We start from the raw sequence: 15,924 nt of genomic DNA on the forward strand, positions 1-15,924 counted from the left end.
GAATATATCTATATGTTCATTCTTTCATCCTTTGTTTTCCCTAAGACCAGTCTCTCTACCTAAACTTTGAATTCCATCCCTTCTTCTCAGGAATCCTGTATCACTGATTTTCCCTTATCTCATATAGTCAACCTCTCTGCCCCCTCTATCGGATGTATTCACTCCTCTCTCATCTTTAAAAATACTAATGACCACACTTCCTTCTTGGGCATCACTACTAAATGACTCCCAACTTCTTTCTTGTTCTTTCATCATTCCTTGAGCAAATATACTGAATACCTAGTAAGTGTCATATACAGTGCTCAGTGCTAAAAATACTATGGTGATTAAAAACAAAGATCGATTCCCAGTCAGGGCACATGCCTGAGTTAGACAGTTCCCGGCAATTCCCACGGGAAAAAAAAGTTTTTTCCCCCTCCTCCTCCCTCCAAAAAAAAAAAAAATAAAAAAAAAAAAACAAAGAGTTTGTGCCCTATGGAGCTTTTAGTCTAGATGAGAATATAAGAATTAAACAAATAGTATTACAGTAAGTGCTATGGAAGACAGATTACATGGTGCTACAAAGTCCTGAAACAGAATTCTGACCTAGTTGAATCAGGAAAGGCTTCCCTCTCAGGAAGTGACATTTAAGCTAAGATAAAGACTGAGTAGAGGGGAAAGCAGACTATTCAATGGAGTGTTGGGATGGGATTTGAATAGATCAAGAGTAAATGTAAGTTCAGTAATTGTTAGACTGGTATAGTTAAGAAAGGACAGTAGCTTGTATTAAGGGAGGCTAGTGATGGTGAAGAAAGAAAGATTTAAAAAATATTTTTGAGGTAAAAATCTAAACTTGGTTACTTGGTTTGGATGGGGGGAGCAGGATTTTAAGGATGATTACAAGGTTTTAAAAATAAGTAAAAATTTGTACATGTGTGTGCATGCATATCTGTTCCTGCTTAGTCCATGGTGTTGCCTAACAATAATTTTGATTATGCAAATTTATGTAAATAATCTCCAACAGAGAATGGCCTCTGAAAGGCTACTATTGGAGATTATTGCTATGTAGCTCAAAGTTCAGCTGTCTGCTACTAGAAGCAAATTTTATATGAAATTATAATTATATCCCAGTACTTTATTGTCAAGTAAAGGTGGGGGAATGGTGGGTGTTTGTCAAATATTCTTTTTTTTTTTCATAGTTCATTTTTCGAATTTTTTTCTATTACCGGTTTATCCCCCCATACCTTCTTCCACCTCCACCCACTATCACCACACTGTTGTCTGTGTCCATGAGTTGCTTTTCTTTTTTGCTCAATCCCTCCGTCTCCCCACCCCTGCCACCCAGACAGAGCTATCAGCCCGCTCTCTATCTATGAGTCTGTCTCTATTTTGCTTGTTACTTCAGTTTGTTCGTTAGATTATGCAATATGAGTGAAATCATGTAATACTTTTCTTTCTCAGACTGGCTTATTTCATTTAGCATAATGCTTTCAAGGTCTATCCATGCTGTCATAAATGGTGACATTTTCTCCTTTTTTTTTTTTATGGCCAAATAGCGTTCCATTGTGTAAATGTATCATAGCTGTTTTATCCACTCATCTACTGATAGACACTTGGGCTATTTCTACATCTTGGCTGTTATAAATAACACTGCAATGAACATAGGGGTGCGTATATTCTTTCAAATTAGCAATTCGGGTTTTTTTGGGTAAATTCCCAGCAGTGGAATTGCTGGATCATAAGGCAGTTGCATTTTTAATTTCTTGAGGAAACTACATACTGTTTTCCACAGTGGCTGCACAAATCTCCATTCCCACCAACAGTGCAGAAGGGTTCCCCTTTGTCTACATCCTTGTTAGCACTTTTTTGTTGATTTATTGATGATAGTTATTCTGACAGGTGTAAGGTGTTATCTCATTGTTTTAATTTGCATTTCTCCGATGATTAGCGACATGGAGCATCTTTTCGTATGTCTGTTGGCCATCTGTATGTCCTCTTTGAAGAAGTGTGCTTTGCCCAGTTTTTAATTGGATTGATTGAGGGGTTTGGGGGTGTTAAGTTTTATAAGTTTTAAAGTAAATTTTGGATGTTAATTCTCTATCGGATGTATCAGTGAGTGTATTTTCCCATTCAGTGGGTTGTCTTTTCATTTTGTTGATGGCTTCCTTTGTTGTGCAAAAATTTTTTAGTTTGATGTAGTCTCATTTGTTTATTTTTTCTTTTGTATCCCTCGCTGGAGTAGATATATCAGAAAAAATATTGCTACAAGCAGTGTCTGAGATTTTACTGCCTATGTTTTCTTCTACGATTTTTATGGTTTCAACTCCAACATTTAAGTCTTTAATCTATATTGAATTTATTCTTGTTTGTGGTGTAAGAAAGTCTGTTTTTACTTTTCTGCATCTGTCCAATTTTCCTAACACAATTTATTTCATGAACTATCTTTAGCCCATTGTATGTTTAGCCCATTGTATTTGCCTCTTCTGTCCAATATTAATTGACTATAAAAGCATAGATTTCTTTCTGGGCTCTCTATTCTGTGCCATTGATCTGTCTGTTTTTATGTCACATCAAATATTCTTAACAGTTCATTTTAGGAGCAAGTGGACTTTTCAAGGCCAGTTTTTAAATTATTTTTGACTGGTTATTCTAATGCACATTGTCTATTTTAGAAACTAAGAATTTGGAGAGTGAAGAGAAATATAATTTTGTGGAAGAATGGGATTCTGAAATGAGAGCTGCAGAGAAAGGTAACTGAATTAATAATTAAGGAGATAAATGGGGAGAAAAACCCTTCTGTGCTGAGTTTATTTGTTTAGGTGAGATTAATGAGATAGAATTTTCAATAAATAGATGATTTCTGTAGCAACATTTCAATGGGTCCATTTTGATAGATGTGTTTTTATTTTTCTTTCAAAGAACTGGAACAGTTGAAAACTGAAGAAGAAGAGCTTCAAAGGTCAGCCTTCAATTTGAGTGTTAGAAAATATGCTAAACTTCACAAGGTTAAATGACTTCCTGTCTCCAGAAACTGACAAGACTGGGGGCATGATTATTGACTCAGAGCTTTGACCTTGACCCTGAGGTTGATAGTATTTTCTAAGAACCCTTGTTTATTGGGAATTAATTCAAGGCAATATTTCTCAAACTTGAATAATATCAGGATCCTTTTAAGGAAAAGAAACCTAGCATTAACCTATTTTTATAGTGTATTTAAGTAAGTATCAATAAGTTTAATATGAGATGTATATGTTTATACTCATGAATTTTATTTAACTATAAGACTAAAAGAGATCGACTATAAATGATAAAACAAGTAAAATTTCTATTGACAACATTAATCTGACAGGTGATAATGTTTGGCTGAAATTAAACTGATGCTAGCAAAATAACTAATAGAGCATCAGTTCTATTTAGATCAAATAAACTAAACAAAACCAAATGAAAACACTGAAATTATGACATGTCTCAGTTTTAAGGTAGGCAGTCTCATAATCTGCATTATGGTTATATTTTTATCATCAAAACGAAAATATAAATTTTAGTAATCTTAAAGAACGCTGGCTGGTGTGGCTCAGTGGATTGAGTAAACCAGAGGGTTCACTGTGAACCAAAGGATTGCTGGTTCAATTCCCAGTTAGGACACATGCCTGGGTTGTGATCCAGGTCCCCAGTAGGGAGCACATGGGAGGCAACTGTACATTGATGTTTCTTTCCCTTTATTTCTCCCTTCTTTCCCCTCTCTAAAAATAAAATCTTAAAAAAAAAATAATAATCTTAAAGAACATGAGAGCCCCCAAGGATATGTTTATGAATTCTAATTTGAAAGCCATTGATTTAAGCCTTTCTTAATTAGACCCAGGCTCCAGATTAATGCTCATCCCCCAAAAAACCCACCTGAGAATGCAAAAATGGATGACATTCACCTCATTGAGGAGCCATCTAGAATGTGACTTTTTGTCATAAACCTTTTCTTTTAATAGAGTCTGAATTTTCTAACAACAGACTTACCTTTCTGGGGGGGTTGTTTTGTTTTGTTTTGTTTTTTCAGAAGTCTCTTAGAAGTAGAGGTACAGAAAGAGCAAACCCTTGCTCAAATAGACTTTGTGCAAAAACAAATAAGTACAACTGAAGAGCTACTGGATCAGTTGAGGTAAGAAAAAGCTGGTATCATTAGTTTGTGTTTTATCCTGTGCCTTTGGGGTTATCTGAACCTACCAGAACAGTTGACATGTGTTTGTAGTATATATCAGTGTTTTAACCAACAGAGAGAGTCTCTGTACTCAAGTTGAAAGTATACAAGGTAAGAAAGCTATGTAATTATAATTTTAAATATTTAATACTTTGTATTGCCTAGACTTGGTTTTTCTCTGATATACAACCCAGGATTGAGTGAATTCTTATTTCTGTCAAAAGCATGTTTGTACATTCACAATATTTTAATTAAAATTGTACTCCCAATCCAGTACAAAAGCTCTAGTAGCAGTTGCTGGTCCTGTGTGTTACCTGAAGTTAACTTTATTCTTTTATCTCAAAAACATATTTTTTGTCTTGTTTATCTGTCCAGCTTGTCTGAGTGGGATGTCATTGAGTGGAGTGATGACCAAGCCATATTCACCTTTCTTTATGATACGATAGAACTCATCATCACTTTCGGAGAGCCAGTAGGTGAGTAGCAAAAGTAAGATAATTCCTCTCCAGAAAAGTATATGGCTAAACTCATTTTTATTTTAATGCAATAGTAACTATTGACATAATGAAAGCACCGTTGAAAAATTTTAGAAGAGGCTATCACCTTAATTAGTGAGAATAGAATTATGTTTTTATTTTATTAGATAAGAGTAAAATAAAAATTCAGCTAGTGACAGTTGCCCTTTGTTGAATAACATTAGTAGAAATTTTGCATTTTCAGTTATTGGATCAGCATGCTATTCACATCTATTTACTCTGAGTTCCTTTTTTCTGTGTCTTTTGCGATGCATAATTTACTCTAATGGTTGGTGACTCTTGACTGTACTTTTGTACTTCAGTTAACCTAAAAGTTCATTGGAAGTCCTGTGTGTATTGACGGGCTTATCAAAGTAGGTAGATATTACTATATGGTGACTGGAGAGAGTATTAACTTTTTTGTTAGAGTTGCCTGTCAGTATCTTTAGGTTTTTTCTCTTGAAACAATTAACTTCATCATAGCCAATTATGGGTAAATATGACCAAATTGGAATTTAGGATCTTTACACTCTCCCAGCCTCCAAATGTGATTCTCTGTCAAAGTTCCTTTTATTGCCCTGGCTGGTTTGGCTCAGTGGATTGAGTGCTAGCCCACGAACCAAAGGGTCACTGGTTTGATTCCCAGTCAGGGCACATGCCTGGGTTGTAGGCCAGGTCCCTGGTATGGGGCACATGAGAGGCAACCACACATTGATGTTTTTCCTTCTCTTTCTCTCTCCCTTCTCCTCTCTCTAAAAATAAATAAAATCTTTTTAAATTTTTTCTTTTTTTAATGAATACCATTAACTTCCAGGTCCAAAATTAAAACTTAGGAATCACTCAATACCTTCTTCTCCCTCAGTAAGCATATTTAAATCATTAATAAGACTTATTGATTTTAATTTAATATTCACCACTTTTCTTCCCTTCTGTTCATAGTCATCTCTAACCTAGGTGACTATAGTAACAGTTCAGCTGGTCTTTCTGGATCTTCTCTTTTTCCTCTCCAATTCATTCTCCCTTCTGTAGCTATAATGATTGTTGGAAATCTGATCATGCCCCTATTATTTTAGACTGATGATTAAAATATTTAACATAGTCTATAAAGCTCTTTTTTTCTCCTTTTCCTGCCTCATCTGACACTGTTCTCTTCATGTCAGGCACAGCGAATTTCTTTTATTGTCTTAAAAGATTATGGTCTTCAGAGGATCGCAGTTTAATTCCCAGTCAGGGCACATGCCTGGGTTGCAAGCCAGTTCCCTGCAGGCCAGTTCCCAGCAGCAGAGCACTAGAGGCAACTGTGCATTGATATTTCTCTCCCCCTCTCCTTCCCCTCTATAGATAGATAGATAGATGATAGATAGATAGATAGATAGATAGATAAATTAATTTAAAAAAAAAGATTATGGTCTTGGCCTGGCCACTGTGATTGTGTTGAGCATTGTCCCATAAAGTGAAAGGTTACTTGTTTGATTCCCGGTTGAGATACATGCCTAGGTTGCAGGTTCAGTTCCCAATCAGGGCAGCTGATTGATGTTTCTCTCTCACATCAATGTTTTTCTCCCTGTCTTTCTCCCTCCCTTCCTCTCTCTCTAAAAATAAATTAATAAAATGTTTTTAAAAAGTAAGGGCTTTTATCTTCAGTCATATTTTATTCTACCTCAGGACCTACATACTGATGTTTCTTACACCTGGGAGCTTTCACTTAGTCCATTAGGGCTGCTGTAAGAAAAGTAACATAAATTGGGTAGCTTATAAACAACAGAAATTTGTCACAGTCCTAGAAGCTGGAAGTCTGAGATCAGAAAGCCAGCATGGTCAGGTGAGGGCCCATTTCCAGGTTGCATGCTTCTGATTGTATCTTCACATGACAAAAGCCAAGTGTAGTTCTCTGGGATCTCTTTTATAAGGGGTCTCTACCTTCATGATCTAAGTACCTCCCAAAGGTCCCACTTCCTTGTATCATCACATTGGACATTAGGATTTCAACATATGAATTTGGACGAAACACAAATGTTTAGCAACCCCTCTTTACTAAATAAATTTTTACTAATAATCCTTACAAGCTCAGACTAATTATCACTTTCTCAGGGAAATTTTACTGGACTCTGATTATACCTATTCCCTTTGCTACTTGCCCTCCTTATATGTTCTCATTGCTTCCTGCAGTTTGCCTTAATAGTGTTTATCACAGTTTGTAGTTCTTGGTGTGTATATTACTGCAATTATCTGTATGTTCCCCTGAGTTGTAAGCTTCTTGAGAGTATAGATTGATCATGTCTATTTGTGTCACAGTTGTATCCAAAAGTAAAAATCAGTTTGGGAGACAAGAGATAACTCTAGAGTTTGGACGAGCCGCAGTTATTCTGGCTACCTAAAACTCATACTGTAATGCTAAAAACATGAGTCATTATGACTATTTTTGTACAAAGATAACAGGTGTGGGAGGTCATAGTCTCTTCATATGGTTCCTGAAAATAATATCTTTGCACATCAGTTAAGGGTTAAAGGAGGCCTTAACAAATATAAGTGTTATACCTTAAATTTCTTTCAAAGGCCTGCCAATCAGTGTAGTTCAGCAGTCTCAGGGGGCCTTTACAGTGGAGAAAGAATAAGTATGATTCAAGGATAAACCTTCAACTCCCTATAAAAAAAAAAGTCCTGCTACCTAGAAAGAGTAGGGCTCTAAAGTACTTGAGTTGTATGTGGCTTAAAATCAGATAATAAAAGGAAATACCGTCCTTATTCTGGTTCTTTCTAGATGGTCTCCCTTTCGTGAACAACGCTTATAGGAGGATTGTTGACCTGAATTTTCAATCTCTGTTAGATGGTAAGTTCAAAACATTTAAGCCACTAGAAAATATGTTGGAAATTTACAAGTGTAAATTGCTCCCTGAGAACTCTTTCACATTTTAAATTAAATATAAATAATAATTATAATAATTTGTCCTTAGAAATGTGTGGTAGACACAAAACTGCTAGGGTAATGTTCCAAATATTGGGTAGGTTTTAAAAGAAGTAATTTTAAAATTATTATTACTAGATCTTGAGTGATGATTAATAATAGCTAGTTCTGTAATCTAAAAGTTACCATTGTGAGCCTTGTTCTCTATCAGGTATGTATATTACTTACATCAATACTATGAGGTAGGTACTATTCCCCATTTCACAAATTAGTGGCCTACAGCTCAGAAGAATTAAGTGTTGGGCTTAGGATCACTCAGATATTAAGGAAAGATTGAATTTAAACTCAGGTTTATGTTACATAACCCTATACTCTTGACCATGTTTTATTTTGTATGTGATAAAGGCTTGAGTTTTTATAAGAATGTCTTGTGTTCACCATGTATTTTGATTTATATGTTCGAAAATAAAATAGGATACTTAGACACCTTGTAGCTTGAAGAAATGTATTTCTAGTTTGTGTAATATTTCTAGCTTCTGTATTTATATAAAACAATCGAATAATTAATACCCTGCTTTTTATTTATTTTTTTCTGTCCTCAGAGGAGAAAGCTCCTCCTTCCTCCCTTTTAGTGCATAAGCTTATTTTTCAGTACATTGAGGAACAGGAATCCTGGAAGAAGAAATGTACAACACAGCACCAGGTATCCAAGGTAAATTTTGATTAAAGGCAAATTATGTTATCGGCCCCAAAAAGCAGAACTAAAATTCTATATGTGTAATAATGGATCTTCAAATGATGACTGTTAAATCAGTTAACTTTGGGGAGTTCTTTATAGAAGAGCCACTAAACACTGAAATGTTTTTATAATTTCTTTTGCTTCTTTTATTTTTCCCAGATGCTTCAAGAAATCTCAATGGTAGTAAGCCATTGCAGACTCCTTGGAGAGGAGATTGAGTTTTTACAGAGATGGGGACCAAATTATAACCTAATGCACATAGATGTGAATGATACCGAGTAAGTGTGTTAGTTCCCTAGGGCTGCCATAACAAAGTGTGCTACAAACTGGTTGGCTTAAACAACAGACTTTATTATCTCACAGTGCTGGAGGCTGGAAGTCTGAGAGCAAGGTGTCAGCATGGTTGGTTCCTTCTGAGGGTTGTGAAGGAGAATCTGTTTTATGCTTCCCTCCTAATTCCTGGTGATTTGCTGGCAATATTTGACATTTCTTGGCGTGTAAATATATAACCCCACTATCTGCTTTCATCTCCACATGATGTTCTTCCTGTGTGTATGTCTGTGTCCAAATGTCCCCTTTTTATAAGGACATCAGTCATTCTGGATTAGGAGCCCATGGTACTTCAGTAGGACCTCATCTTAACTGCAGTGACCCTATTTCCAAATAAGGGCACATGCTGAGATGTACTAGGGTTAGAGCTTCAACATACAAATTTGTGGAAGTGGGGACACAGTTCAATCATGAGAGTAAATAGTAGAAAACTTAAAAAAATATTTTGTTAATGAGTTTCATTAATCATAGTAATAATTCGTTCCAGATGTTTTACCTTCTGTATATCTGATAAAGTCAAGAAATAATGGGCATCAAAGTTTCACATGCCATTGTAAAAGGAAAATATATTTGTGTTTCATTCTGTTTTTGTTTTGTATTTTCAGTTGAGGATTTTGTCTTTTACAGATTGAGCCTTTTATTCTCCAGCTCTGCAGCATTTGCGAAGTTTGAGATAACTTTGTCTCTCTCAGCCCATTATCCATCTGTCCTGTTACCTTTCTCCATTAAAAATCACCTTGGAAACATCAGGTGAGTGAAGGACCAGCGGGATAGAGCTTCCAACTACTTTTTTATCTTTGTTAGGTCATTTGAAAGATCTTCAAAGTGGTTGGCAAGTGGATAGACCGTAGTGAGCCAAATGTTACTTCTCTGACTTCCATTTTGAAGAATTTGTTCTTTTTAGTCAGTGACCTTTGTTGCTATCTCCAGGTGATTTTGGAGAGCACTGGCCTATTCTTTTATACCTGCTCCACTTTTTGAACACTGTTACCTAAAATAGGAATCAAGAAAGAAAAAAGTCCTGCATAAGCTTAGCCCAGGTCATATATGAACAACTTTTATGGCCTTAAAAATAGAATAATCATTTATAAAACTCTGCAGTCATAATGCTTTTCTCAATTAGCCTGTGGAACCAGGCCTAAAAATATTCAATTCCTGCAATATATTGTGTGACTTTTTAGACTCACTGCTGACAGATTGTAAGATGGCAGAATTTAGAAAGTGCCATCAGCAAACTTCAAATCCATCAGCAAACACCAGCAGTCCAATGGTTTAATTTTATAGCCAGAGAAAGCAGCTAGGTCAAGATACCTGACAATTACATTCAGAATTGGTTCTTAGTTTAGGCTTTGTTTAGAATCTCAGTTCAAACTGAATAGTCTAATTATTTCCAGAAATGCTTTTTTTTTTAAATTTTATTTAGTTATTTTTCAAGTACAGTTTTTTGTCTATTTTTCCCATCCCAGCCTCCCCCGCCCCTTGCTCCCCACCTCCCTCCCATTTCCACCCCCTCCAGAAATGCTTATTTATGCTTCCCAGGAGACTAAGAGACTGTACCCAAAAACATGAATTCCACTGAAATGGAGATAAGTGTAAGTTTCCAGAAAAATTAATTAATCTTTTGTTCTTTCCAGCCACAGTGAAATTTCTGCCCTTCTATTTAAAGTGCCACTGGAGGACAACTACTTAAAGAATGTAGTCAAGCAAATTTACCGAGATCTGCTTCAGGGCTGAGATTCCTACCAGTAGACCCATGGACCACAGCTATAACTGGACAAAGCACAGGACACTCAATAATATTATGTTAAAGTCCCCATTGCTGTTTAATCTTCATCTTTACGTCCTAGAAAATAGCCTAGTAAAATTCCTTCTGATGATTTTCTAGTTAGGTTGGTTTTTAAAGCTCTACAGTTAGAAATAATGAAAAGCCTCAAACAGCAAGCTGTCAACTTGCTCACCTTCCTGCTAAAGGTATGAGGAGTAGAGCACTTAGGAACAGTTTCTCCTAACTAAAGTGGCACTCTCTGCTTTAGTTAGGAGCAGTTTAGTCATGAGGAGGTGTAACCACTGGCAAAAACAGGTTTGCTAGCTTCTTCCTAGGAGATATTTCTGAAATAGAGACATGTCTGTCTACAAAGTACTCATCCTCCTTTTTCTCCATTCCAGAAATGTTATTAAGAGAAATCAGTAGCACTCAACTGTTAGTTTGCCATTTTTTTCTTGATGGCCTTGCCTCCTTTTATTATATAATGTCTGTTACTGTTTTCTTAGTAAGTATAATTTTGTATGGAAAGGTCATTGGCTTTGGCCTAGTACATATATGTAAATATATTAATACTGACTTTGTGTTTATGATGTAGTAAGGAGATAGAAATACACAGAGATGTTTAGAAAGATGCCCTATTTCTGCCTAGGCAGTTTCCATCTTTCTGAAGCAATATTCTCAACTCCTTTCATTAAATAATTATACTTCAAACAATATCACACCAAAAACACCAGTTTTTTCAAATTCTGACCATAGTAATGAACTTAGTATTGGTTTCTGAAGCCGTACCTTTCTCATAAACAAAAATAAAACATCACCCTGACCAGTATGGCTCAGTAAGTTGGGCATTGTCCCACAAACCAAAAGGTTGCCAGTTCAATTCCCAGTCAGGGCACAGGCCTGGATTGTGAGCCAGTTCCCGGTTGGGGGTGTGCAAGAGTCACCCGATCGATGTTTCTCTAGCATGTTGATGCTTCTCTCTCTCTTTCTCCCTCCCTTCCCCATCTCTAAAAATAAATAAAGTCTTGAAAAAAACCATGGTTAATCCTTCATTGAATTCTATATTAAAAAAAAACAAAACCTATTAAGGATATGTTGGGGATACTTGGAAATATGACTTTAAACTACATGTTGATTATATTTTTGTATTAGTTAAATACCTTGGGTGTGATAATAGTATTATGGTTCTATAGGAGAATGTCCTTATTAGGATATATATATCTGCAACTTAATTATACATGGCTTTTAACACTGTATCGTATATGTTTGTGTACATATGTGTGAGAGAAAAAGAAAGCAAATACAGCAAAATATTAACAATTGATGGATCTAGGTAATGGGTACATGGGTGTTTAAATTCACTGGTTTTAATATGTAGGCTTGAATTTTTTTTTTAATAAAAAATTGAAAGTGAAAAGAAGTTTGCTTGGTGTCCTACAGAAATGTTGAAAGAACAGTGCAGTTAAATACCCATGTACCCGTTACCTCAATTCAATAAAAATTGAGAAAAAATAAAAATAAAATTACAAATGCAGCTAGTCTTTGAGTCAACAGCTCGATTTCTAGGAAGCTATCCTACAGATAAACATGCAAAATTTTGGCACTGCTTACAGTATTAAAAGGTGATAGACAACTTACATGTCTATCAGTAGGGGTGTGGTACATGCCTTCAGTGAATACTATTTGATTAAAAGGAAAAATTATGCGTTGGAAATCCTGTATGTACTGATCTGAACCTATGAAGATATGTAGTTGAGTGAAAAAGGCAAAATGAAAGACAGTGTATTTATGTGCTGCTATTTGTGTAAAAAAGAGTATTTATATACTCATACCTATTTGCATGCAATGTTTTGACTTTTTATTATAGGATAGCTTTGGAAGGATGGATAATAAACTGGTAACATTTGTTCTTTCCAAGAAGGGAAGCTGGGTGTCTGGGAGCAGAAGAAAGGCAAAACTTTGTACTGAGTACTTTCTGAATTTTGGATCATGTGAATGTTATTAACCACGAAAAACTAAAAATAATTTCAGTACAATTTTTTTTTTAAAAAAAGAACAATATAACCCTCACTTGTGTGGCTCAGGTGTGGCTCCGGTCACAGGTTCGATTCCCTGTGAGGGCATATGCCTAGGTTGCAAGTTGTGGCCAATATTAGGTACCTGATCAATGTTTCTCTCTCACATTGATGTTTCTTTCCCTCCTTCCCCTCTCTAAAATCAGTAAGTATGTTCTCAGGTGAGGATTAAATAAATAAGAACACCATTAAAAACTTTTCATTTTGGGAAATTTTCAAAGGATGAGGGAACATCAAGACCAAGAATTTGGCATAGTCTAGGGCAGAAAGAAATTAAATTTAGCATCAAAAACAGTTGCAGTAATGGTTAATTAGGCTTCCCTAAAGCCTGGATGAAATCTCAGATGTGGGGAAACTATCCTGGATTGGCTGGGTGGGCCCAGTGTAATCACAAGAATCCTTGTAAGGAACAGATTCTCTACTAGAACCTCCAGAAGGAACACAATTCTGTCTAAACCTTAACTTTAGCCTAATGAAACCCATTTAGGAATTCTGACCTCCAGAACTAAGATATTTTTGTTCTTTTAAGTCACCAAATCTATGGTAATTTGTTACAGCCACAATAGGAAACTAAAGACACTGGGATAATTATTGTGTTCCACTGACCTAACTTTTTTGTACAAGTACCTTTTCACTGTAGTTTTATAATAACATTTAATATATTATTAAAGTTTTCTTCTTATAGGATGTGCACTTAAGTTTATTTCAAGGCATTTTATATTTTTGTTAAAATATGAAAATTATTGTAAAGTCAAAACAAATTTATACCAAAAGTTCAAACCATACATAAAAGAATAAAGATGAAGGCAAAGTCATCCAAAAGTTAAGTATTGAGCATCTTTCTACATGCTAGTTTCTTTCAGCTATAAAGAAGACCTATGACTGTTGAGTAGGCAGCCAACAGTGATTGCCACAAATTCCACTGGGATTTCTATTGGGAATTCGCTGATTTTAGAGAATTTTTGAGCTTATAATATTGAGCCTTCTCCTTTGGGACCATAGTTTTATATATTTCTCCATGTAGATCCTAAAAGCTTATTTCTGGTTACTTATGATATTTGTTGCTATTGTGAATGAGTTTTTTTCTATTACATTGTCTAATTTGTTATTGTTAACACTTAATAAAGCTCTCATCTGTTTGTATTTGTAATTAGTTACACTACTGTAATCTCTTATTTGTCCCTTAAACTGTCCAGGTATATAATCATATCTGTAAATATTTTCCAACATTTACATCTTATAACACTCAGTGGCATTTCCTGAACAGCAGTAAATACTTTAAAAAATTTTTTGTCAGTACAGTTTTCTTTTACTTCCATCCCAGCCCACCCCCCCACAGTGTTCCCAACCTCCTTCCCATTTCCACCCGTTAGTTTTTGTCCATGTGTCCTTTATACTTGTTCCTGTGAATCCTTCCCCTTTCCCCCTGAAATTCCCTCCCCTCTCCCCTCTGGTCCCTATCTGCCTGTTCTCTATTAAATAATACTTACAATAGACAGTTTTGTTCTTGGTTTTAATCAAAGTGTTTCTGCCTTGACTGGGGTAAGACCCAGTTGGTTGGGCACAGTCCTGCAAGGCAAAGGGTCGCCAGTTCCATTCCCAGTCAGGGCACTTGCCTGGGTTGCAAGTTCAGTCCCTGGTCAGGGTGTGTCCAAGAGGCAACACATCAATGTTTCTCACATCGATGATTCTCTCCCTCTCTCCCTTCCCCTCTCTCTAAAAATGAATAAAAAAATTTTTTAAGTGTTTCTAATGTTTCACCAGTAAGAAGATAATGGCAGCTTATTTGGGGTGTTTATTTTTTCTTGATCATGTTAAGGAAACAATTTTTTCACATTAATCAGGAACTTATGTTGAATTTTACTGAATGATTTTTCAAAGTGATGGAATTGATTATATAGCTGTTTTCTCTTTAACCTATTAATATGGTCAGCTATAACAGACTTCCTAATATCAAATCATCTTTGCTACTCAAATGGATCACTTGGACACTGGGTTTCCCTTTCCTAATTTTCCTTTCTATGTTCCAGGTCGATTATGCTGATATTATTTTTCTTCAGGCAAAAAATTAGGTTTCTGCTGAGTGTTGGTCTTATCAGAGGTTGCCTCATGAAGATGTCAGATCACTTAGGTTATAATTAAGGATATATCCAAAACTTTTCGGTTACACATTTATATAAATATACTCATGAGTTGCTAATTAGTGAGAAATCTACTTTGTCTTATTTCCAAGTTATTGGTAGGTTATCTTGTAGGAAAGGAACAGAAAACTACTCAAATTGGCTTACACAGGAATAAGGGAGATTTACTGGAATGTAGGGATATCCCATAGACTTTAAGAGCAGTATGTGTTTTGGGGCCCCTGAGAAACAGATCTAGAAAGCAGTCAGAATTCAAAACTTCCTGGCTCATACTCTTTCCCACTTTCTTAGTCTCTCAATTTCTTAATCTTTCTGTAGATGGGGTTTCTCTGATTTAACATCTTACAAAGCCACAGTTTAATTTTAGTAAAGGTCAAAATCATGTGACTCACTCGGCCAAGAGGGGCTATGGATTTGCAGATGCTCTGAGCAGTATGTGTGAAGAATGGGAGGTAAATGTATCTTTGGTATGACATGCAACTCATTATTATCCCCAGGTACTATCTATAATCACTAAGTTAGGTTGGTTGTACTTCAAGAATGCTTCCTGAATCTGTTGTCATGGCTCTAACTCAAGCCTTCATCTCTTGCCTGAAATACTGCAAGAGATTAAGAGTTTTTGCTGTCTTCCGAAATCTATCCTTCAGTGCAAGACAATGGTGTGAGAATTAAATGAAAACTTTGAAGCACTCCACAAATACAAAGTAGTGGTTGGAGAAAAAATAGATCTAACCATATAACTCATCTGCGTAAACACATAAAATGATTTATTTCCCTATTACCTAAAGAATGAAGACAAGCCCAGGCTGGTGTGGCTCAGTGAACTGAGTGTGGCCTGCTAACAAAGGGTCCCGCGGGCTTGATTCCCAGTCCCGTGTCTGGGTTGCCCGCCAGGTCCCCAATAACGGCCGGCGAGAGGCACCACACATTGAGGTTTCTTTCCATCTCTACCTCCCCTCCCCACTCTCTAAAAATAATTTTTTAAATCTTTTTAAAAATGAAGACGAAAGCTCCATACATGGTCTTCAGCTTCTTCATAGCCTGAATACGTAATTCTCAAGTCTCATAATCTCTTACAATACGTTCCCTCCCATAACAGACAATACTATTCATTGACCATGTTGTTAAATTTCTATATCCATAATGGTCTTATTTGCTTATCGTCCAGTGCTTTTTTGCCAGGGAAACCCTATTCACCCTTAAAAACCAAAGTAACAGCTCAAACTTGCCAGTAAACCGCGATAAGTTTACCACTGATTTCTCCAAATCAATGCCTCCCCTTC

The 15,924-nt window shown here is 35.9% G+C and overlaps 1 protein-coding gene across 4 annotated transcripts in view; it reads left to right on the top strand.

Annotated features, from left to right (window-relative positions):
- KNL1 (kinetochore scaffold 1) overlaps positions 1–13,622 on the top strand; it is a 58,469-nt gene extending 44,847 nt beyond the window's left edge. For 3 of the 4 annotated variants that reach the window (XM_037161800.2, XM_037161801.2, XM_053666316.1), the window contains 9 exons: positions 2,652–2,729; positions 2,899–2,938; positions 4,031–4,132; positions 4,547–4,647; positions 7,448–7,516; positions 8,194–8,303; positions 8,490–8,608; positions 9,288–9,410; positions 10,295–13,622. In XM_037161800.2, the coding sequence (XP_037017695.2) occupies positions 2,652–2,729; positions 2,899–2,938; positions 4,031–4,132; positions 4,547–4,647; positions 7,448–7,516; positions 8,194–8,303; positions 8,490–8,608; positions 9,288–9,410; positions 10,295–10,394 (842 nt within the window). In that variant the 3' untranslated portion in view covers positions 10,395–13,622. The remainder of the gene's footprint in view (positions 1–2,651; positions 2,730–2,898; positions 2,939–4,030; positions 4,133–4,546; positions 4,648–7,447; positions 7,517–8,193; positions 8,304–8,489; positions 8,609–9,287; positions 9,411–10,294) is intronic. The other variant, XM_037161799.2, reaches the window with a different exon arrangement.
- Positions 13,623–15,924: the final 2,302 nt, after the last annotated feature.

This window comes from Artibeus jamaicensis, unplaced genomic scaffold, assembly GCF_021234435.1.
Source record: "Artibeus jamaicensis isolate MK-2021 breed Jamaican fruit bat unplaced genomic scaffold, CSHL_Jam_final contig_1132, whole genome shotgun sequence".
Lineage (NCBI taxonomy): Eukaryota > Metazoa > Chordata > Mammalia > Chiroptera > Phyllostomidae > Artibeus > Artibeus jamaicensis.